General features: G+C 40.7%; 1 protein-coding gene across 2 annotated transcripts in view; it reads left to right on the top strand.

Moving 5' to 3' along the window:
* Window positions 1-246: 246 nt before the first annotated feature.
* Window positions 247-22,941, top strand: part of acss2 (acyl-CoA synthetase short chain family member 2) — an 80,964-nt gene continuing 58,269 nt past the window's right edge. For both annotated transcript variants that reach the window (XM_063041295.1, XM_063041294.1), the window contains exons 1-2: window positions 247-516; window positions 956-1,151. In XM_063041295.1, coding sequence (XP_062897365.1) covers window positions 387-516; window positions 956-1,151 — 326 coding nt within the window. In that variant the 5' untranslated portion in view covers window positions 247-386. The remainder of the gene's footprint in view (window positions 517-955; window positions 1,152-22,941) is intronic.

Below are 22,941 nucleotides of genomic sequence, written 5' to 3'. Positions count from 1 at the left end.
CATTATCTTACATATACTTGATGTTAATGCAATTGGTCTGTAGCTAGTGGGTTTTGACAGATCCTTGCCAGGCTTCCTTATTGGAATTACTACTACTTCTAGGGTGCGGCGCTGACCTAATTTGTATCGTTTAATAGAAAACTCAAGTAACGGCGAGGCACGTCGAGCTCTGATTGGCTCAGCTCTGGAACTCCTGTTGTGCCATTGGTGGGAGTGGGAGAAAGGGCCCGGCCTGCGATTGGCGGCGGCGCTGCGACGGTCGGCGGGCGGAATTGGCTGCGCGGACCCGCTCTTCTTTGGGCTCAGCGCGCTGGCATTTCGCTGCTCGTCTTAAAGCCTCGGCTGGTTTCTGATCTCCAGTGGCGACCATCGCTTTGACAGTCATCATGATCCCTGACAAGATACCAGTTGGAGGAGACATCTACTATGGTGCTGCTGAAATTACTAAAGGGGCTCATGTGCCGAATTTCCAAAAATACAAGGAACTGTACTTACATTCCATACAGAACCCGGAAGGTAATAGTTCACATGTGCTATGCACTTCTTGTACCGAATTATATGTAATGTTTGCACATCCTTTTATTGTGCTTTGGGAGTACGTTGAATTGCTTTTCCTGGGAGGCCTGATTTTACTTCTCGGGCCTTCATCTGTAGAGCATTCATTTGAATAATTTCTATACCGTGAATCTGTTAATGATTGTTTTTCCGGGTCTTTTTCGACTTGTGCATTAAAACCCGATGTTCACATCTGCCACAGAAGTGAAGTCACATTTCTAGGAAATCCACGTTCTGAAAACACGCTTTCTACATCTGAGAAGCTTGTCATGCCAACTGAAAATGAAAGTTAGAAAAAAAAATGTTTACAACATAAACACATGTGTTCACTTTAGCAAGAAAGCTTATTAAAATCCATGCTTCTTGTATGTAAGAAACATTGTTTTAATTTTATATGCAGAGTTCTGGGGGAAAATTGCGAAAGAATTCTACTGGAAAACGCCCCAAACTGGCAGTTTCCTGGACTATAACTTTGATCATACAAAAGGAAAAGTTTACGTCAAATTGATGGAAGGTGCTACTACAAATATATGCTACAATCTCTTGGACAGAAACGTTTATGACAAAAAGCTGGGGGATAAAATTGCATTTTACTGGTAAGTAATGAGTTAGTATAAAGTTAGGAAACAATTTGTAATCCTGTTAATGGTGGAATGGCTTGCTTCTATTTTTTCTGTTTCTATTTTAATTTTTATCTGGAACCAAAGAAGCCTGCTGTACAGGAAGATCGATTGGCGCTTCTTGCATGTGGTGGCAGTCAAATAACTTGTTACTAATCACCCTGCCACTCTTAATTCCTAAACTGTATTTCCTCTGTATCAAAGATTACTCTAATTTTGATTTGAGATACGTTGTTATCTGCAGTAGCTGGTAAATACTGTGGATGTAGTTCTCATATATATCTCCATTTTTAGACAATTTTAAAGTAAGTTCGAGATCAACTGCAGTCAGCATTTTTCTTCTCAATCCATCTGCTTAGAAAAGCTGACAGAGCTCTTAGTTTGACTCATTGCTATATTTTCTCTTTCCTGTTGTGTTTTTGCTGTAGTTACTAAAGCTTTGCAATATTTTTATTTTCAGCATAGTGAAATTGTGCATTAGCAACAAGGTTAAAATGTGCAGTAATCTAACTAATACTTAGAGTGCAAATGTTAAAGTTTGTATCATATTGAATTAATTCTTGCTGGATATATGCAAAGATATGGAGAACGTTCATTATGTTTGAATTAGGTGCTGGACTTGCTGGAGTTCGTTTATATTGTTTACTAAAATATTGTTGAATTGTTACTTTTGTGTTAGCAATTAACAGGGAAATTTTTCATGTGGATTTACATGCAGAGTGTAGATAGTGTGATTTAAGTTCAAAATCAGTAAGCGATTCATGATAATTTCACCCTGATTCTTAAAAGAAAATGAAGATTTAAAGATAAAAAAAGTTTTTGAATGTGTAACACACCAAATTGCTTTCCTTGTTCCATCTGGTTAGAGTTCTTAAAATCACTTTCATATTCTGAAAATGGCAGTAATTTGCTGAAATGCATTATGGCTAACTAATATTATACTTAAGATTTTGATTTTTAAACCTTGCAGAGTTTTCCATCAGAAGTAGATGTTTGATGCTTTTTTTTAAACATCCTGTTCATGCTCAGTAGTTTCTTGCACCCTCTTACTTTATTGAAGTACAGCTGTCACTCTTACCCCTATAGGCAGAAGCGTCAGAGATCTGAACAGATAACAGATATTTTCTGGTCAGCTGCCTTTAGGTTTTCCTCCTATTCAATAAATAACATACCCTTCCAAGTTCTGCCCTTGCAGGTGTTAAATGTTCTCATCTTCCCTAAGTTCATGTTATCCTATGAATCCATGTACTAGTCCCAAAATATTTCCACCAAATTACTGATATTCCACCTTTAGGAGTGATGCCTCAAAAAGACGGCATCCATCATTAAGGACCCCCATCACCTAGAACATGCCCTGTTCTGATTGCTACCATTAGGGAGGAGGTAGAGGAGTCTGAAGGCACACACTCAACAATTCAGGAACAGCGTCTTTCCCTCTTGTCATCAGATTTCTGAATGGACATTAAACCCGTGAACACTAACTTTATCTTTTATCTAATTTATCTTTATATATCTAATTTATCTTTATACATATTTGTACATGCTGTAATTTACAATTTTATATGTATATTGCAATGACTGTTGCTGCATCATCATCATCATCATCATCACCAGGTGCCGTGCCCAGTTTGAGCTTTGACTGCCATGGCCCACACACTCTTGTTTTGGGTCAAGTGGATCAATTCATTAGTATTCATTTTCAATTCTCTGGCTGCTGTCTCCATCATCATTTATCTTTGTCTTCCTCTTGCTTTCTTCCCTTCAATCTTTCTCATAATTACCGTGCATTCTAACTCCTCTTTCCTAATCACATGTCTAATGAAGTTACGTTGCCTTTTCATGATCTCATACATTATTTCTGTTTTTGTGTTTGCTCTGTTCACGACATCCTCATTAGATATTCATTTCGTCCATGGTATTCCTTGCATCCTCCTCACAACCACATCTCTGCTGCTTCAATTAGTTTCTTCATGTTACTAGATATTGTCCAACATTCTGAGCTATATAACGTAACTGGATAAATGTAGCATTTCAGTACTCTGAGGCGGGTTGTCATTATAGTGACCATAACCCAGTAGTATGTCATGTAAAAATAAAACTTAAAAAAACTAAAGATGCAAAAATCTGAACAATCCCTGAACAATACTCGCAATTAATTAAAGATGAAAACTTACAATTGAAGTAAGGAATAGATTTCAAAGTCTAGAAGTAGAATCTGTTGAAGATGATAGCAATCATGTAGAAATGAAGTTTAACTCTCTAAAGGATGCCTTGGTAGAATCAGCAAAGTCAGTGATTCCTAAAAAAGAAAAAAGCACAAAGAATAAATGGATGACAGATGAAAGCAAAAATCTAATGGAAGAAAGGAGGTGGAAGAAAGCAAATCCTACAGAATATAAGTCCTTAGATAAAAAAGTTAAAAGCTTATGCCAAAAAGCCAAAGAAGAATGGTTAAACCAGGAATGTGAGCAAATAGAAAGAATCCCTATTACTCATACAAAAAGGTTACATCAACAAATCAAGAATATCACTGGTAAAAAGCTCCTCCGTTCTTCAGGTGGATGTTTGAAAGCAAAGGACGGTACCATTATCATGGAAAAAGATGAAATTATGAACAAATGGACTGAGTATATTCAGGAGTTGTTTGAAGACAATCGAGGCAAAAAACCAGAAATTAAAAACATTGAAGGTCCCAAGTATTTTAAAATCTGAAGTTCGTAATGCAATAAATAAGATGAAGAAAGGAAATGCAGCAGTCGTGATGAATTAGTAATAGAATATTTAGTTATAGAACATTAGTAATGGAATATATAGTTGCTGCATAACCACTAATTTTGCGACATATGCCAGTGACATTAAACCTGATTCTAATTCCCTTCCTAATCATTCTGTTTGTTATGAGTATGCAAAGGGAGAACTGTTGACATTTTTTCCTCTCTTTCATTTCTACCTTGCATATACATTAAAGGTGTCAATTGCTTGACCCTTCTGTCTTTGCAAACCATTGCCTCATCTGCAGCCTCCCTTCCCTCTAGAGTCCTTCATGATGTTTCTGTTTCTTAAATCCATGGCTAATTATCACAGAACAACTTATCTCAGATCATGCTTTCTCAAAGTCACTAATGACGTAGTGGGTTGATTACATCTGTTTCTGACCTTGTTTTGAAATAAAAAATCCTTTGCCTCTAACAGGCCTCTCAGTGGGAGCTTGCAGTGGAGAAAATTGGAACAATCCTCAGTGCCCAGGGTTTCTATTCCATCAGGAACAACACTTGGGGTGACCAACACTGCTCTGCCCAGAAAAAGAGTAATTAAACAGAAATATCACTGTACTCAACTGCTAGTTGGAACTGCCAAAGGCTTAAAATTCTTTTTTTCTCTCTCTAAATAACTATTTGAATATTTTGCATCATTTCAAAAAATTCCAAAGTATTTACACTTCTATTTGATAGATTTAAAGTTGTTTTAAAAAAACTGATGAACATTTATACATATTTTCCATACTATTTCAGTATTTGAATTTGGAGTCTTTAGAATATTGAATTAAAAACATGCTTAAAGGTTTGCAGTTTTAATCTATTAGTGTCTCAGAGTTTTAAATTACAAATTTAGCGAGTCCTCTAGCCTGTTGTTTCTTTCCTTCAATGTGAATGACCCTCATGCATATTTGGGATTGATGGAAATTCTCTGCTGCATTGGTTCTGTGAGTTTTAGATGGACACTCACAGGACCAATGATGAAAATGAGTGGCCTGCTGCCTACCAGTGCATTACTCATTGCATCTTCCAGATTCCTGCATTTCTCACGTGTGTTCAATAACTTGAAAAATCCCATCAATCCATGGGAAAATGATAGCAAATGCCAGTGGTTTTATTGATCATCATCCCATAAGATTGTGGCCACTCTGTGACTGTAACAGTAATGGTCTTTACTTTCTAGTACTTCAGATTTGTTCGTGATCTTGGATTTTTGCCTTCTGCTATTATCTTTCATTGTGTCTGTACTATTCCGCTGGGTTGGAGTGGCAGCCAGGAGCTATTGTCATTCCTTCCATTCTTCTCTGTCCAGTCATATTCATGGAATTAGCTGCTTCAATTAAATTCCCAAAGTTATACTTAGTTTATGTATATTAAAGGCCCTGCAAAATTTATGCAGATGAAAGTTTCTTCTCCTGTGGTCCTTGACGAACAGCAAAATTTTTGCATTTGCCGTTGAGCCAGGTAGAATTTTTATCCTAGTGTCCACCAGTTTATGGAGTTGACATTTTGTGTGTGTGTGTGTGTGTGTGTGTGTGTGTTTCTCTTTCTCAGTTTGAATTGACTCTTTTGTCTCTATTCATGCAGTCTGGAAATCAAATGGCAAAGACAGCTGTGATAGAGATAGACACATCCCATTCCCATTCTGACATGTCTATCCACGGCCTCCTCTACCGTAAAGATGAAGCCACACTCAGGTTGGAGGAACAACACCTTGTATTCCGTCTGGGTAGCCTCCAACCTGATGGCATGAACATCGACTTCTCTAACTTCTGCTAAGGCCCCACCTCCCCCTCGTACCCCATCTGTTACTTATTTTTATGCACACATTCTTTCTCTCACTTTTTTTCTCCCTCTGTCCCTCTGAATATACCTCTTGCCCATCCTCTGGGTCCCCCCGCCCCGTCTTTCTTCCCGGACCTCCTGTCCCATGATCCTCTCGTATCCCCTTTTGCCTATCACCTGTCCAGCTCTCGGCTCTATCCCTGCCCCTCCTGTCTTCTCCTATCATTTTGGATCTCCCCCTCCCCCTCCAACTTTCAAATCCCTTACTCACTCTTCCTTCAGTTAGTCCTGACGAAGGGTCTCGGCCTGAAACGTCGACTGCACCTCTTCCTACAGACGCTGCTTGGCCTGCTGCGTTCACCAGCAACTTTGATGTGTGTTGCTTGAATTTCCAGCATCTGCAGAATTCCTGTTGTTGTGATAGAGTTCTAATTGGTGTATTATTTCTACGTGTATAGCAGTAAACTTGCTTTGTATACCATTCATTCAGATCATTTCACCATATCAGTACATTGAGGCAGTGCAAGAGAAAAGCAAAATAGAATAGTGTTACGGATGTAGAGACACTGCAGGGCAGGCAGACTATTAGGCGCACAGCCATGATGAGGTAGACCATGAGCTTGTTCAGTCATACAAAGGGTGTGTAAGAGCGGCATAGAAGCTGTCTTTGAACCTGGTGTTCATACTGCTGCTCACTAGTAATCTTTGGGGTGTGGATTTCACTTTCTGATGCTGGATGTCAGGTCCTAGAGGATTTCCTAACATCTGCAAATGGTGATGATATGAAACCGGTCAAGTGGTCAACCATATTAAAGAATTCTCTCAGCCAGCAAGCTAGGTTGTGAGTACAACTCTGAGTCTGCATTTTGATGTGACATTTTGAAAAGACGTTTGAGATTAAGTAAAAGTGGAAACATTGTGAATTTTTCAGTATTAGTGAGGATATTACATTACATAAGAATTAGTTGTTCAGAGCCAGAAATCATATTAAATTGTAATCTTGGCTTGGGAAATATGTGCATAAAACTGTAACTTCTCAAGAATTGCTTTTTAGAGAACAAAGGTAGTTTAAATACTTGAAGCTTTTGTCATTTAATTAATCGCACTGATTATATCAGAAAAATGTGCAAAATGGTATATGTGGTGGCTTTTTGACAATAACCTGGATTTCTAAGCTACAAGCACATTCTTTAAAAAAAAGTTGCAGTCAAGTTCATATAATGATGAAAAATGATGCTCGTTTGGTTGTTCTAATAACTGCATAATCTGGGCAATTAATATTCTTCACAGATTTGCTGAAAATTTGCAGTATTTTGTGTATTGGTGTTGTATTAAGCATGCACATCTTCAGAACAAATTGTGATGTATCCAATCTTAAGGGATGCTCTTAAGTAAGTGTCTCTTGCTAATAAATTTTGGATTGGTTTAGTAGACAGAATTGAAGGAAGATGTTACTGATTAATGTTGGGGTGAAATGATCAAATGTGCAGGATTTTCCCTATAATATTGTCAAGTAAAATTTCAGAGAGAAACCACAGAAGCGATGAAACAATAAAAATGTGCTTTTCTGTCCTACTCCTGTTGCTCAGACATTGGTGTGACCAGATATTCTGTGGGTTTGTGAGTGTGCTGGCAAAATTTGGAATAAAAAATGCATGATGGTTTGCAGTTCTGCAATTCTATCTATACCATGGGCAAGATTATAATGGCCAATTCAAAGTGCAGAGTAAATTTATTATCAAAGTACGTTTATGTTACCATGTACAAGCTTGAGAAACATTTTGTATGACAAAAGAAATGCAATTGAACTTTATATTAAAAAGAAACTATATAAGGACTGACAAGCAACTGCTGTGCAAAAGACAACAAACTGTGCAAGTTAACATAATACTGAGAACATCAATTATAAAGCATCCTTGAAAGTGTGCCTTTTGGTCATAGATTCAGTTCCGAATAGTGCTGAATGAAGATATCGACGTGGTTCAGGAGTCTGGTGGTTGTAAGATGATTGTTCCTGAACCTGGTAGTCTGGGACCTAAAGCTTCTGCTCTTCCTGCCCGTTGGTAGTAGCAAGAAGAGGGCACGGCTTAGATTGGGGGTCACCAACATTTTTTTTTGCACCATAGGTCAATACCATTAATCAAGGGGTGTGGACCCCAGGGTGGGAACTCCTGGCGTAGATGGTGGTGATTTTCGATGATGGACAATGCTTTCTTGTGGCAGCACTCCATGTAAATATCAAGTTCATGCTTGTTTGGTTGTTATAACTCCATTATCTGGACAATTATGCATGTAAATGTACTCAGTGTTGGGGAGGGCTTTGCCTCTAAGGGTCTGGTCTGTATCCATCACCTTCTGTAACCTTTTCAATTCCTGGGCGTTGGTGTGTGCATGCCAGGCCATGATGTTGAGATGCTCTCCACAATGCATCTATAAAGTATAGCAATATATATCAGCATGTCTTTGGGATGGTGGGATAAAAACTGGAGCATCCCAGGGAAACACACAGTCTCACGGGAAAGAACCAGTATACGCCACACAGCAGTACCAGGGATCAGTATGGAGCGTGGGTCACAGGATCTGTGGGACAATAATATCCTAACATCACGGCCTTGTGTGGATACGCCAATGCCCAGCCCCGCTGAAGGGTCTTTGGCCCAAAACGTTGACTGTACTTGTTTCCATAGACGCTGCCTGGCCTGCTGAGTTCCTCCAACATTGCAACGCATGCAAAGTGCTGGAGGAACACAGCAGGTCAGGCAGCGTCTATGGAAATTTCAGTCCGAGACCCTTATTCCAGACTGCAAAGAAAGGGGGGAAGATGCCAGAATAAAATGGTGGGGGGGGGTGGGGAAGGAGGACTAGATTGAAGGTGGTAGGTGAAGCCAAGTGGGTTAGAAAGGTAAAGGGCTGGAGAAGAAGAAATCTGACAGTAGAAGAAAGTGGAGAAAGGGAAAGAGAAGGGGTACCAGGAGGCAATGATAGGCAGGTGAGAAGAGGTAAGAGACCAGACTGGAGAATAGAAGAAGAGAGGAGGGGGAGGGAATTATTTTTTACTGGTAGGAAAAATTGTTATTCATGCCATCAGGTTGGAGGCTAACCAGATGGAATATAATAGCTGATGCCAATTTTGTTCTTTTGGTGAATTATCAAAGCAATTTACGGTTGTATGTTTCTGGCAATAATTATTCCATTGTGCCTTGAGTAGTGAATCATTTGGGAATTGGGAATATACTGCATATTAGAGTATATGCACTAGCATTGCATAAGGAATAAAAACAAAGCTGCTAGAAACACCAGTACAACATTAATCTTATTTATCAAGATACAGAACGGAACAGTCCCTTCCGGCTCTTTGAGCCATGCTGCCCAGCCATCCCCTGATTTTAATCCTAGCCTAGTCACAGGACAATTCACAATGACCAAATAACTTGCTGACCGGTATGCCTTTAGACTGTGGGAAGAAATCGGGGCACCCAGAGAAAACCGACAGGAAGAATGTACACACGAGGAAATCTGCAGATGCTGGAATTTCAAGCAACACACATAAAAGTTGCTGGTGAATGCAGCAGGCCAGGCAGCATCTCTAGGAAGAGGTACAAGACCCTTCGTCAGGACTAACTGAAAGAAGAGCTAGTAAGAGATTTGAAAGTGGGAGGGGGAGGGAGAGATCCGAAATGATAGGAGAAGACAGGAGGGGGAGGGATGGAGCCAAGAGCTGGACAGTTGATTGGCAAAAGGGATACGAGAGGATCATGGGACAGGAGGCCTAGGGAGAAAGAAAAAGGGGAGGGGGGGAAGCCCAGAGGATGGGCAAACAACTGTCTAGCTCTTGGCTCCATCCCTCCCCCTCCTGTCTTCTCCTATCATTTTGGATCTCCCCCTCCCACTCCCACTTTCAAATTTCTTACTAGCTCTTCCTTCAGTTAGTCCTGACGAAGGGTCTCGGCCCGAAACGTCGACTGTACCTCTTCCTTGAGATGCTGCCTGGCCTGCTGCGTTCACCAGCAACTTTTATGTGTGTTGCTTGAAATTCCAGCATCTGCAGATTTCCTCGTGTTTGCCTTACAGACAGCAGTGGGAGTTGAATCTGGGTTGCTAGTACTAAAAGCATTGTGCTAACCACTACGCTACCATATCACCTTGTTTTTAACTTCCTCACACTCCCATGAATGCTCCCCAGATTCTACCCCCCACCTACACATGAAGGGAAATTACAGGGGCCATCCATCCTTTACATCTTTAGGATGTAGAAGGAAACTGGAGCACCTGGAGGTAACTAATTCAGTGAGGGAGTACATGCAGACTCCACATGGACAGCACCTGAAGTCTGGTTTGAAATTGCGCTACTCGTGCTATGAGGCAGTAGCTCTATTAGCTAAACCATTGTGATGTCTCTTTGAAAGAAATTGAACCTGTTATTGTTATAACTGTAATAGTGATCCAAAATCTGCTGGAAAACCAGCAGTGGGTGGAAAATGTAGGCAATACTAATGTACAAATTGGCCAAGAAGTTGTGGTAGTTTTGAAATGTGAATTGTGAATTACCACAAGTCATTAGATTAACTTTGTTGCTTGTTGTGGTGAACTGTGTGGAAACAGAATTTTGTCCCTGCCCATTTGATGATTCTTATGAGTTTGCTTCACTTCCTTCTTATGTGGAAGATAAACCTTGCAAGTTGAAATCCAAGTATGTAGCCTGCTGTCATACTGTGCTTTAGAAATGCTCCTACTTTCAAGTAATCTGCAGAGAGCATTGTGCTTTATTAATTATATTGTAATGTAATTTTACATTGCATATCGAGTATTAAAGTAAAAGTTAATTTGCATATCGCCATTTGGGTATTTTGAGTGCCCAGAAAGCTCATTTTTGATTTTCAAATCGGCTTTTGGGATGCCTTTAAAACATGTATTACAGACATCCCACCCTGCAAAAACTCATTTCAGAGAGGTCTCAAACGGAAGTCTCAACCTCATAGCAGTCTGTGTCAATGAATTTGTTAATTTTGCAAGACATCAGATGCACAAGTGTTTTATGAGACAGCTGACTTCTGAATTCTGTCTTAATGTGCCATGTTCACAATAGTTGCTGTCTTGGTTGATGAGCAGGCATAGTTTTATGCTGTTTCTGATTTAGGAGACATTTTCCTGAATAGCTTGCCTGTGTGCTTACACAACTGGAATGGCAGGTTATGCTCAATGATGAAAGATGTAAAGTACACCTCAGCTCTAGCGACCTTCTCTGTCAGACTTTGGTTTTCTGCTGAAAAGAATTATAAAATACCTGAGCAGCCTTCCCTGCATTTAGCCGCCTTAATATGTTGTGGTCCCTAAAAGAAATAAAAGCAGAAGGTGTATTCTTATTACGGGTGTAATAAGAATTATTAATTAATATTAATAATGATCTTATTTTACACACCCACACACCCACCCTGCAATAGTCGGGATCAGAATTTGCTGTTTTACATCCAAATGGGGGATTTTTTATGAGTGATTTAGAAGTTCTGTAGCTTCAAGTTCAAGTTTATTGTCATCTGGCTGATTGTCCACAAAAGAAACAACCACTGTCCGGACCATGGTGTAGCCACAATACAATACATATATCACGCACACCACATAAAACAATATATTACCATATTATTTAATAAAGTGTAATTCAAAATGCATATAAAGTGCGCAGCACAGGTAAACAGTTCGCTGTCCTAATGACGAGACCTCGGTGGGGGCCGGGTATTTATTAAAATCGGTTTTTCTTCTGAAAACAGCTGTGCTTAAACCTAGCCCATTGTGGACTTCGATGTACCTGTAAGTGGAAGTGTTTCAGGAAAAAAACCCCGCAGAATTTGCTTGCTGCGAGTGCATTTTTAAAGATGTCTTAATGGGTGATTTTGGAATTTCGCTCCAATTTAAACCCCGCTCGAATCCCCCTTAAGACGCCAACGCACCCCGCCCATATAGGACAGCCTCGTGTAGTCAGGTTGTTACCGCCAGCCATGAGAATTTCTTTGCCAGGCTTTTGTACTTCATCACCGACAGTTGTCCGGTTGATTTCAGCGTCATTACAGACGGCAGTAATTGAACTGATGGAATATGGAAGAGAGAGCGAGGTCGACTGTAAAGACCGTCCACAGAGAAAACTGATAGGTCTACTTAGCACAAAGAGAGATCAAGCAGGATTCATTCATTTTCTTTCTTTTTTTTCCCTCTCCCGCTCCCTGTCTAAAAAGTCGATTTCTGGGATATTGTATATAATTTTGCAGGGATCAGGGAGCCGCTATCGATATGCGGGAGACTCCCGGAACTCCTGAGAGAGGTGGGATGTCTGGTATTAACGCTTTAGAAAAACTTCACTCTACTTTTAGAAGAATGTTTTAAACATGACAAATTCTGCAGATGCTGAAAATCCAAAATAGCGCACATAAAAAATGCTGGAGGAGCCTAGCAGGTCAGGCAGCATCAGTGGAAAATAAATAAACAGTGGAGGTTTCAGGCCAAGAGGGTTTTGGCTTAAAACGCTGACTATTATTAATTTCCATAGTAGAATGTTTGCTAGTTAATAAATTTGTACTGTAGGCATACAGACAGATGAAGAAAAAAATAGAAATTTTAGGAGTGTGTTGTGATTTATTTTGATACTGTAAAGGGAAAATTACCTCTTTTCAACAAAAACATCACAGCAATTGAAAAGCAGAACTTTTAAAAGGTGCTTCATATTAAATGTTGTTTTCCTTTATCCTTGTACCGTGAAACAGACTGTTGCTAAAATGCAGAAATCTTAGCATCTTGAACACAATCTATTGTGCAGTAGTTTTACCTTCAGATGTTGCTAATAATATTTGATGATGCTCTAAATCAGGTTCTTCATTAGTCTCTGTGACCAGTCCATCATGGGCAAAATGCTCCCCAGCACTAAGCACATTAGCAAGGACTATTGCCACAAGAAAGCAGCATCTATTATTGAGGGCCCCCATCATCCATGACATCCCCTCTTCTCGCTGTTAACATTGGGCAGGAGGTACAGGAAGGAGCCTTGGGTCCCTTACCACTAGATCCAGGGTCAGTTGTTACCCTGCAACTGCCAGGCTCCTGGGCCAACGTGGATAACTTCGCTCACTTCAACGCTGATCTGACTCTGCAACCTATAGACCCGGGTTTCTCAGCCGGGGTTCTGTGAGAAGTTGCTAAGTGTTCTGCGAGAGTTCATGATTTTTGAAAAAAACATGGTTTTGTGAACTTCGTACAATGCTTGTGCTTGCAGTGGTGAGCGGTGACTGAGGAGCTCTGTTAGCACTCTCAGCCCAGTATGGCAGTAGGACCATGCCTATTTGTTTGAATCCATTCTTAGTTTTCGATGTCAGGTAGGGGAGGTCATTGATAATTGGTGAGCGCTGTATTGTACGGAGAGGAGGATGTCAGGCTGATGAGCATGAAGTGTGTTTTCCAAGCATTGAATGAATTCGCCTAACTAGGGCTGTGACATCAGCCTCTCCCTCCCGAATTACCTTCCCCAACTTCCCCCTTATGTGCCTCCGACTGACTTATGGGAGCAAACAAACTGTACCAGTGTAGTAGAAAATTGGAGGGAAATTTTCATTCTAAAAACATTCTAATGTGCTGATGTTTGTTTTGAAGAGGAGGTGTGAGATGGAAGAGGAGGATTCTAGGCCTACAGACAATTCTGATGAGGTTAATGCTGAAGAATTACAATCTTCTTAGTTATTTCTCTGCACTAGTGTGGATTATTTTAAAAGGCTATTGGAGTTTCAAAACAGAGTAAAGCTTTTGTTAATAAAGTCACAGTCAGTAAAAAGGTACAGAAAGTAAGTTATTTAGTAGCAGAACTTATTACCCAGAAAAGGAAAAGTCACACAGTTGGTGAGAACCTGATGATGCCAGCATGTTAAAATATAGTGGGTAATATGCTAGGACAATATGAAGTATGAAATATTGAAAAGGTTTTATTCTCAAACAGTAGGATAAGCGGACGTATTGATGACATGTCACATGATGCTGAAGAGGTTTCGTGTGATAAATCAAAAAACAGCTCTTACTCTGTCCAGTTTGATGAGTCAATAGATTTCGCTAATAAATGTCACGTTGTAGCATTTGTAAAATTTGTAAATGATGGTGAAATTCAAGAGAACCTGTTCTGTTGCAAAGAGCTGCCTGAAACAAGCAAAGGACAAGATATATTTAATATTTTGACTTTGTATCTGGAAACAAAAGGTCTGTCTTGGAGGAAATAGAAACATAGAAAACCTACAGCACAATACAGTCCCTTTGGCCCAGAGAGTTGTGCTGAACATGTCCCGACCTTAGAAATTACTAGGCTTACCTATAGCACTCTATTTTACTAAGCTCCATGTACCTATCTAAAAGTCTCTTAAAAGACCCTTTCGTATCTGCCTCCACCACCATTGCCGGCAGCCCATTCCACACACTCACCTCTCTCTGAGTAAAAAAACTTACCCCTGACATCTCCTCTATACCTGCTCCCCAGCACCTTAAACCTGTGTCCTCTTGTGGTAACCATTTCAGCCTTGGGAAAAAGCCTCTGACTATCCAGACGATCAATGCTTCTCATCATCTTATACATCTCTGTCAGGTCACCTCCCATCTTCCGTCGCTCCAAGGAGAAAAGCTGAGTTCACTCAACCTATTCTCATAAGGCATGCTCCCCAATCCAGGCAACATCCTTGTAAATCTCCTCTGCACCCTTTCTATGGCTTCCACATCTTTCCTATAGTGAGGCGACCAGAACTGAGTACAGTACTCTAACTGTGGTCTGAGCAGGGTCCTATATAGCTGCAACATTTACTTCTCGGCTCCCAAATTCAGTTCCACATTTGATGAAGGCCAATACACCGTACACCTTCTTAACCACAGAGTCAACCTGCACAGCTGCTTTGAGTGTCCTGTGGACTCGGACCCCAAGATCCCTCTGATCCCCCACACTGCCAAGAGTCTTGCCATTAATACTATATTCTGCCATCATATTTGACCTACCAAAATGAACCACTTCATGCTTATCTGGGTTGAACTCCATCTGCCACTTCTCAGCCCAGTTTTGCATCCTATCAATGTCCTGCTGTAATTTCTGACAGCTCTCCACACTATCCACAACATCTCCAACCTTAGTGTCATCAGCAAACTTACTAACCCATCCCTCCACTTCCTCATCCAGGTCATTTATAAAAATCATGAAGGGTAAGGGTCCCAGAACAGATCCCTGAGGCACACCACTGGTGGCTGACCTCCATGCAAAATATGACCCATCTAGAACCACTCTTTGCCTTCTGTGGGCAAGCCATTTGTGGATCCACAAAGCAATGTCCCCTTGGATCCCATGCCTCCTTACTTTCTCAATAAGCCTTGCATGGGGTACCTTATCAAATGCCTTGCTGAAATCCATATACACTACATCTACTGCTCTTCCTTCATCAATGTGTTTGTTACATCCTCAAAAAATTCAATCAGGCTCATAAGGCTTGACCTGCCCTTAACAAAGCCATGCTGACTACTCCTAATCATATTATAACTCTCCAAATGTTCATAAATCCTACCTCTCAGGATCTTCTCCAACAACTTACCAACCAGGGGACACTGGTCTATAATTTCCTCAGCTATCTCTACTCCCTTTCTTGAATAAAGGAACAACATCCGCAACCCTCCAATCCTCTGGAACCCCTCCCATCTCCATTGATGATGCAAAGATCATCGCCAGAGGCTCAGCAGTCTCATTCCTCGCCTGCCACAGCAACCTGGGGTACATCTCATCCGGTCCCGGTGACTTATCCAACTTGATGCTTTCCAAAAGCTCCAGCACATCCTCTTTCTTAATATCTACATGCTCAAGCTTTTCAGTCTGCTGCAAGTCATCACTACAATCACCAAGATCCTTTTCCATAGTGAATACTGAAGTAAAGTATTCCTTAAGTACCTCTGCTATTTCCTCCGGTTCCGTACATACTTTCCCACCGTCACACTTGATTGGTCCAATTCCCTCACATCTTATCCTCTTGCTCTTCACGTACTTGTAGAATGCCTTGGGGTTTTTCTTAATCCTGCCTGCCAAGGCCTTCTCATGGCCCCTTCTGGCTCTCCTAATTTCCTTCCTAAGCTCCTTCCTGCTAGCCTTATTATCTTCTAGATCTCTAACATTACCTAGCTCTCTGAACCTTTTGTAAGATTTTCTTTTCTTCTTGACTAGATTTATTACAGCCTTTGTACACCATGGTTCCTGTACCCTACCATAACTTCCCTGTCTCATTGGAACGTACCAATACAGAACTCCACACAAATATCCCCTGAATATTTGCCACATTTCTTCTGTACTTTCCAATTTAAGCCTCCAGTTTCCTGCCTGATAGCCTCATAATTCCCCTTACTCCAATTCAGCTCTTTTCTAACTTGTCTGTTCTATCTCTCCAATGCTATTGTAAAGGAGATAAAATTATGATCACTATCTCCAAAATGATCTCCCACTGAGAGATCTGACACCTGACCAGGTTCATTTCCCAACAAATCAAGTACAGCCTCTCCTCTTGTAGGCTTATCTACATATTGTGTCAAGAAACCTTCCTGAACACACCTAACAAACTCCATCCCATCTAAACCCCTTGCTCTAGGGAGATTCCAATCGATATTTGGGAAATTAAAATCTCCCATCATGACATCTCTTATTATTACATCTTTCCAAGATCTGTTTCCCTATCTGCTCCTCGATATCCCTGTTACTATTGGGCAGCCTATAAAAAAACACCCAGTAAAGTTATTGACCCCTTCCTGTTCCTAACCTCCACCCACAGAGACTCTGTAGACAATCCCTCCATGGTGTGCACATTTTCTGCAGCTGTGACACTTCTCTAATCAACAGTGCCACACCCCCACCTCTTTTTCCTCCCTTCCTGTTCTTTCTGAAACATCTAAAACCCGGCACTTGAAGTAACCATCCCGGTCCCTGAGCCACCCAAGCCTCTGTAATGGCCCATAGAATCTGTAATAGAAACATGGAATGTTTTGGCATCTGTAGTGATGGTGCCCCGTCAACGGTTGGCTCATTGAGAGGTTTCATTTCTCTTTTTTAAATAAAAAGGAAATCCTGACATTGTCACAACAACCTGCTTTCTTCACAGAAAGGTGCCGATGTCAAAAGCTCTTGGAGATGAAATGAAATAAATTCTCGATAATACTACAAAAATTAAACAAAGACCAGTTTACTTGAGTATGTTTTTAAAAAAAAAAGACTGAGTGAAAACCGGGACAAAAGCATATCAATCTCCTGCTACATGCAGAAATCTGGTGGCTTAGCAAAGGAAGAGCTCACAACAGCGTGTTTGAGCTGAAGTACGAATTGTAGGAGTACTTTCAAGAAAATAATAGGCCAGGTTTTGCTGAGTGCTTTGAAGATGAAGAATGGCTGCAGAAACTAGTGTACTTAGCAGGCATTTTTCATCACTTGAATCAGTTGAACAAATCTCTGCAAGGCCCTGGAGAAAACATTTTGACTTAAAGTGACAAAATTCTTGGATTCAAAAGGAACCTGAATCTTTGGAAAAATCATGTTGCTAAAGGAAATCTTGAAATGTTTCCTCTGCTGCTTGGGCTTGAGAGTGAGGAAGGATATCTGCCCCTGGTCCAGGCAGTTGTCCCCACAAGCTTCAAGATCGCCACCATCGTGCCAGTGCTGAAGCATTCCACTGCCATGGGCCTGAATGACTTCCACTCAGTTGCACTCACCCCCATCATTGCAAAGTGCTTTGAGAGACTGGTTCTATCACATCTGAAGTCCTGTCTGCCCACTACCCTGGACCCCCATCAATTTGTCTATCACACCAACAGATCAACAGAGGATGCCATCTCCATGGCACTTCACTCTGCCCTGACCCACCTGGACAGCCCCAACTCTTACGTCAGAATGCTGTTCATTGACTTTAGTTCGGTATTCAATACTGTGATCCCTTCCAAGCTGATCGCCAAACTTCGCCAGCTTGGTATCAGCTCATCCTTCTGCAAATGGACCTTGGACTTTCTGACTAACAGACCCCAATCAGTTAAGTTAGACAACCTCTCCTCCTCCACTCTCACCCTGAACACTAGCGTGCCTCAAGGCTCTGTACTCCCTTTTCACCTATGACTGCATTCCTGTACATGGTTCTAACTCCAAAATCAAGTTCGTAGACGACACCATGGTGGTTGGCCTGATCAGAGGGGATGATGAGACGGCCTACAGGGACGAGGTTCAGCACCTGGCCGCATGGTGTGCCGAGAACAACCTGGCCCTTAACACCTAGAAGACCAAGGAGATCATTGTGGACTTCAGGCATGCTAGGAGCCACACTCACGTCCCCATCTACATCAACGGAGCTGTAGGGAGCATGTATCAAGCTTCAAATTCCTTGGTGTCCACTTTTCCGAGGATCTCACCTGGTCCCTGAACTCCTCCATCCTGATCAAAAAGGTGCAACAGCACCTTTATTTCCTGCAGAACATCAAGAAAGCTCACCTCTGTGTCAGGATACTGACGGACTTTTACCGCTGTACCATTGAGAGCATACTCACCAACTGCATCTCAGTGTGGTATGGCAATTGTCCCGTATCGGACTGCAAAGCACTCCAGCGTGTGGTGAAAACTGCCCAGTGGATTATTGGGCACCCGATTGCCCACCATTGAGAATATCTACCATAAACGTTGCCTGGGCAGAGTGAAAAACATTATCTAGGATGCATCTCACCCTAACCATGGACCTTTTACTCTCCTCCCATCCAGTAGGTGCTACAGCAGCCTCCACTCCCGCACTAGCAGGCAGAGGAAGAGCTTCTTCCCTGAGGCTGTGACCCTGCTGAACCTCACATCACAGCGCTAAGCAGTATTGCACCCATATTGTCCTGTCTCAGTACTTTTATATTTGTGTGCTATAGCACTTACTTTTTATTCGCAGTTAATTTTGTAAATAACACTATTCTTTGCATTTCTGGTCAGATGCTAACTGCATTTCATTGGCTTTGTATCTGTACTTGGCACAATAACAATAATTGACTTTGAGGGAAGAGGAAAAACTTTGTGAGATGTAGTCTGATCATGTACTCTAGATGAGATTTACTGATCTACTCCTGGATAAGTTCTGGATTTCTGTGAAAGAAGTATATCCTGCCGTTCATAGGGAAGCAATGAACATTTTGCTGCAGTTTCCAACTGCTTACATGCATGAGCAAGCTTTTACTTGTTTAATAAGCATCAAGGGCAAGGATAGAAATTGTCTCATTTCAGTTGAAGGTGAAGTCCATCAGTCCTTATCTCAAGTTCGACACAGAATTGAGTATTTATGCAGCGAAAAACAAGCATAATAACCCTATATTTGAGCCTGATCATGTCACTTAGTTAGAAAATGTTTTTTTCAAAGTCTTGTATAAAATTGTGTTTATTTTTAGGTTATATTTTTATTCATATAGCTTTGGCTTATGGTTGTTAGTAACTTTACCATTCAACGTTGTCAATAAATTTTCATGTTTTAAGTAGCTTAATTAAAATGTTTGCCTAATAAGTTTTTAAAATTTATCAAAGGGAAAGAAAGATTAATTTCAAGAGAGATGCTAGGCTTAACTATCAATTTTTTTTCAAGAAGGGTTGGCTAAAAATTCATTCTTTACTCAAAAGAGCAATGATGATTATATTTGGGTTATTATACTCTGGAACTTAGTGATCACGCTAACTTACCGTGAGCTGTAGATATAATAATTTTTAAGCGTGGGTCCCCTGAGACCTGAAAATTATTTCAAAAGTTCCTCCAGGGCAAAAAGGTTGAAAAAGGCTGCTGTAGACTCTCAAGGATGCCTACCACAACTCATGTTCTCAGGGTTATTCATTTACTTTTTCATTTATTGTTTGCACAATTTGTCCTCTTTTTGCACATTGGGTATGCTTTGGTCTTTGTTATGTATTGTTTTCATAAATTCTGTTGTGTTAGAACAGAATTCTGTTGTGTGGCGAGGAAAGAGATTGCTGAGCCTCTGTCTAGGATCTTTATGTCCTCGTTGTCCACGGGAATGGTACCGGAGGATTGGAGGGAGGCGAATGTTGTCCCCTTGTTCAAAAAAAGATAGTAGGGATAGTCCGGGTAATTATAGACCAGTGAGCCTTATGTCTATGGTGGGAAAGTTGTTGAAAAAGATGCTTAGAGATAGGATCTATGGGCATTCAGAGAATCATGGTCTGATCAGGGACAGTCAGCATGGCTTTGTGAAGGGCAGATCGTGTCTAACAAGCCTGATAGAGTTCTTTGAGGAGGTGACCAGGCATATAGATGAGGGTAGTGCAGTGGATGTTATCTATATGGATTTTAGTAAGGTATTCGACAAGGTTTCACATGGTAGGCTTATTCAGAAAGTCAGAAGGCATGGGATCCAGGGACGTTTGGCCAGGTGGATTCAGAACTGGCTTGCCTGCAGAAGGCAGAGGGTTGTGGTGGAGGGAGTACATTCAGATTGGAGGGTTGTGACTAGTGGTGCCCCACAAGGATCTGTTTTGGGACCTCTACTTTTCGTGATTTGTATTAACGACCTGGATGTGGGGGTAGAAGGGTGGGTTGGCAAGTTTGCAGACGACACAAAGGTTGGTGGTGTTGTAAATAGTGTAGTGGATTGTCAAAGATTACAGAGAGACATTGATAGGATGCAGAAGTGGGCTGAGAAGTGGCAGATGGATTTCAACCCGGAGAAGTGTGAGGTGGTACACTTTGGAAGGACAAACTCCAAGGCAGAGTACAAAGTAAATGGCAGGATACTTGGTAGTGTGGAGGAGCAGAGGGATCTGGGGGTACATGTCCACAGACCCCTGAAAGTTGCCTCACAGGTGGATCGGGTAGTTAAGAAAGCTTATGGGGTGTTAACTTTCATAAGTCGAGGGATAGAGTTTAAGAGTCGCAATGTAATGATGCAGCTCTATAAAACTCTGGTTAGGCCACACTTGGAGTATTGTGTCCAGTTCTGGTCGCCTCACTATAGGAAGGATGTGGAAGCATTGGAGAAGGTACAGAGGAGATTTATCAGGATGCTGCCTGGTTTAGAGAGTATGGATTATGATCAGCGATTAAGGGAGCTAGGGCTTTACTCTTTGGAGAAGAGGAGGATGAGAGGAGACATGATAGAGGTATACAAGATGATAAGAGGAATAGATAGAGTGGATAGCCAGCGCCTCTTCCCCAAGGCACCACTGCTCAATACAAGAGGACATGGCTTTAAGGTAAGGGGTGGGAAGTTCAAGGGGGATATGAGAGGAAGGTTTTTTTACTCAGAGAGTGGTTGGTGCGTGGAATGCACTGCCTGAGTCAGTGGTGGATGCAGATACACTAGTGAAAAAGAGACTACTAGACAGGTATATGGAGGAATTTAAGGTGGGGAGTTACATGGGAGGCAGGGTTTGAGGGTTGGCACAACATTGTGGGCCAAAGGGCCTGTACTGTGCTGTTCTATTCTATGTTCTATGTTTCTTTATTCTTCTTTAAATGTCTGCAAGAAAATGTAACTCAAGTTGTATATGATGACAAATACAGTACATACATTGATAATAAGTTTACTACGAACTTTGAAGACTTTCAGAATCATCTAGAGGTGGAATTTTAGTTTTGTCCAAATTTTGAACTGGTATTTCTTGTAGCCTATCGCAAAATTTGTGTGTTCTTCTCCTGTTTGCTTTTACTAGTGAGTGATATACTCTGGTGCATTAGTAAATTAATAATCTTCCTGGAAGATTTTCCCAATCTTGCTCATGAGTTAGGCAATGTGCTTCTGTTGTAACCTGAGTCTTCTGAGTTCTTCCTTTTGCACGGGACAATGACTCACACTACACAGTTCTCCTATTTAAACATATTTACTGAAAGATTGCATCAAGTTGTTGGTAGTAAAAGGGTAGTTAAACTAGATTTTTTTGTAAATTAAGTTATAAATGATTCCATTACTACCAATCCCAAACTTCTATAAAGCAGGTCCTTTTGTACCTACTGTCCACAAAGAATCTCATCATTTTTACTGTCACATTGTCACTCAGCTGTGTTTGGGTACTCTGCATGTTCTTGCTAGGTGTATTCTTAATTTTCTTATTTGCTTACTTTCACAGTTTTTCTCATCTTCCTATAAATAGCAATGCTATTTAATAACATCTGTGACTTTTACCACCATGTGTCATATAGAAATACATGCTTTAAACTTTAATGTGTAAAAAAAATTCTATTAATCTATATTGACAAGATTATTTGGTAAAAACTGCAATTAGGTTTTGCTTATTTTTCTTAGTAAGTATTTGTAACTATAATTTAGAAACATAGAACAGTTTCACTTTTGTAAAATGTGGAAGGTTTTCGAATTAGTTCTGAAGTGGTAAATAAATTTTGGATATCCTCTATTATGAGCCATATCTTTGATACTTTGTCATGGAAAAAATTAAAATTTAAATATGAAAGAGCTTCCTAAGGCATCATTAGTGTAAATGGATTCATCTTGAACCACAAATGAAGTGTTGGGATTTGATGAGGTGCATTTGAAGGAGTACCTTAAGGAGGAATTTGTATTAATAGATGAGAATAAGTCGTGCTTGATCAGTTAAATGAGATTAATGATGAATGTAGTAACAAATCTTTTTTAGCTGTGGGGTGAGGGTGTGGTGGTAGTAGTGGAGGGAGAGTACATGTAATTGGTTTATGTTCGAGTTTGCTTTATCAGACTTTTCCTCAGCCTAGTTTAAAAGACTTTTTATGGCACTTATAAAAAGCTTGAAGATGTGCTTAATTTGCTATGAAGTAGACTTTGAGTAGTGGAAACCTACATATGCATAAAACACCAAGTGCCTACTGTAAACATTGAATTGGAATCCTGCGTAAGGCCCACTAATTTTATAGTTGTGTTTTAAAGTTCTGCAATTATAGCCCAAAGTTTAATAATTCATTTATAATGTTACAAAGTGGTTTGTGCTCTTTATGTTACAGTACTTAATTGTAATTGCTGCAAGGATTTTCAGCTGGATTTACAGAGTTTGTGCTTCTGGCTGAGTTACATCGTGCTTTGTTTGAATGGTACCTGTAGCTTTTGAAGGCAATTCCGGTGAAGTTGAAATGTAGGGTGACACGGTAGCATAGTGGTAAGTATAACAGTTTACAGCAATGCCGATTAGAAGACTAGAGTTCATTTCCTGACTTGGCACATTCTCCCCATGACAGACTGGGTTTCCTCTG

This window comes from Mobula hypostoma, chromosome 2, assembly GCF_963921235.1.
Source record: "Mobula hypostoma chromosome 2, sMobHyp1.1, whole genome shotgun sequence".
Classification (NCBI taxonomy): domain Eukaryota; kingdom Metazoa; phylum Chordata; class Chondrichthyes; order Myliobatiformes; family Myliobatidae; genus Mobula; species Mobula hypostoma.
The sequence above is the reverse complement of the archived record's forward strand: the minus strand, read 5'-3'. Positions and strand labels throughout refer to the sequence as shown.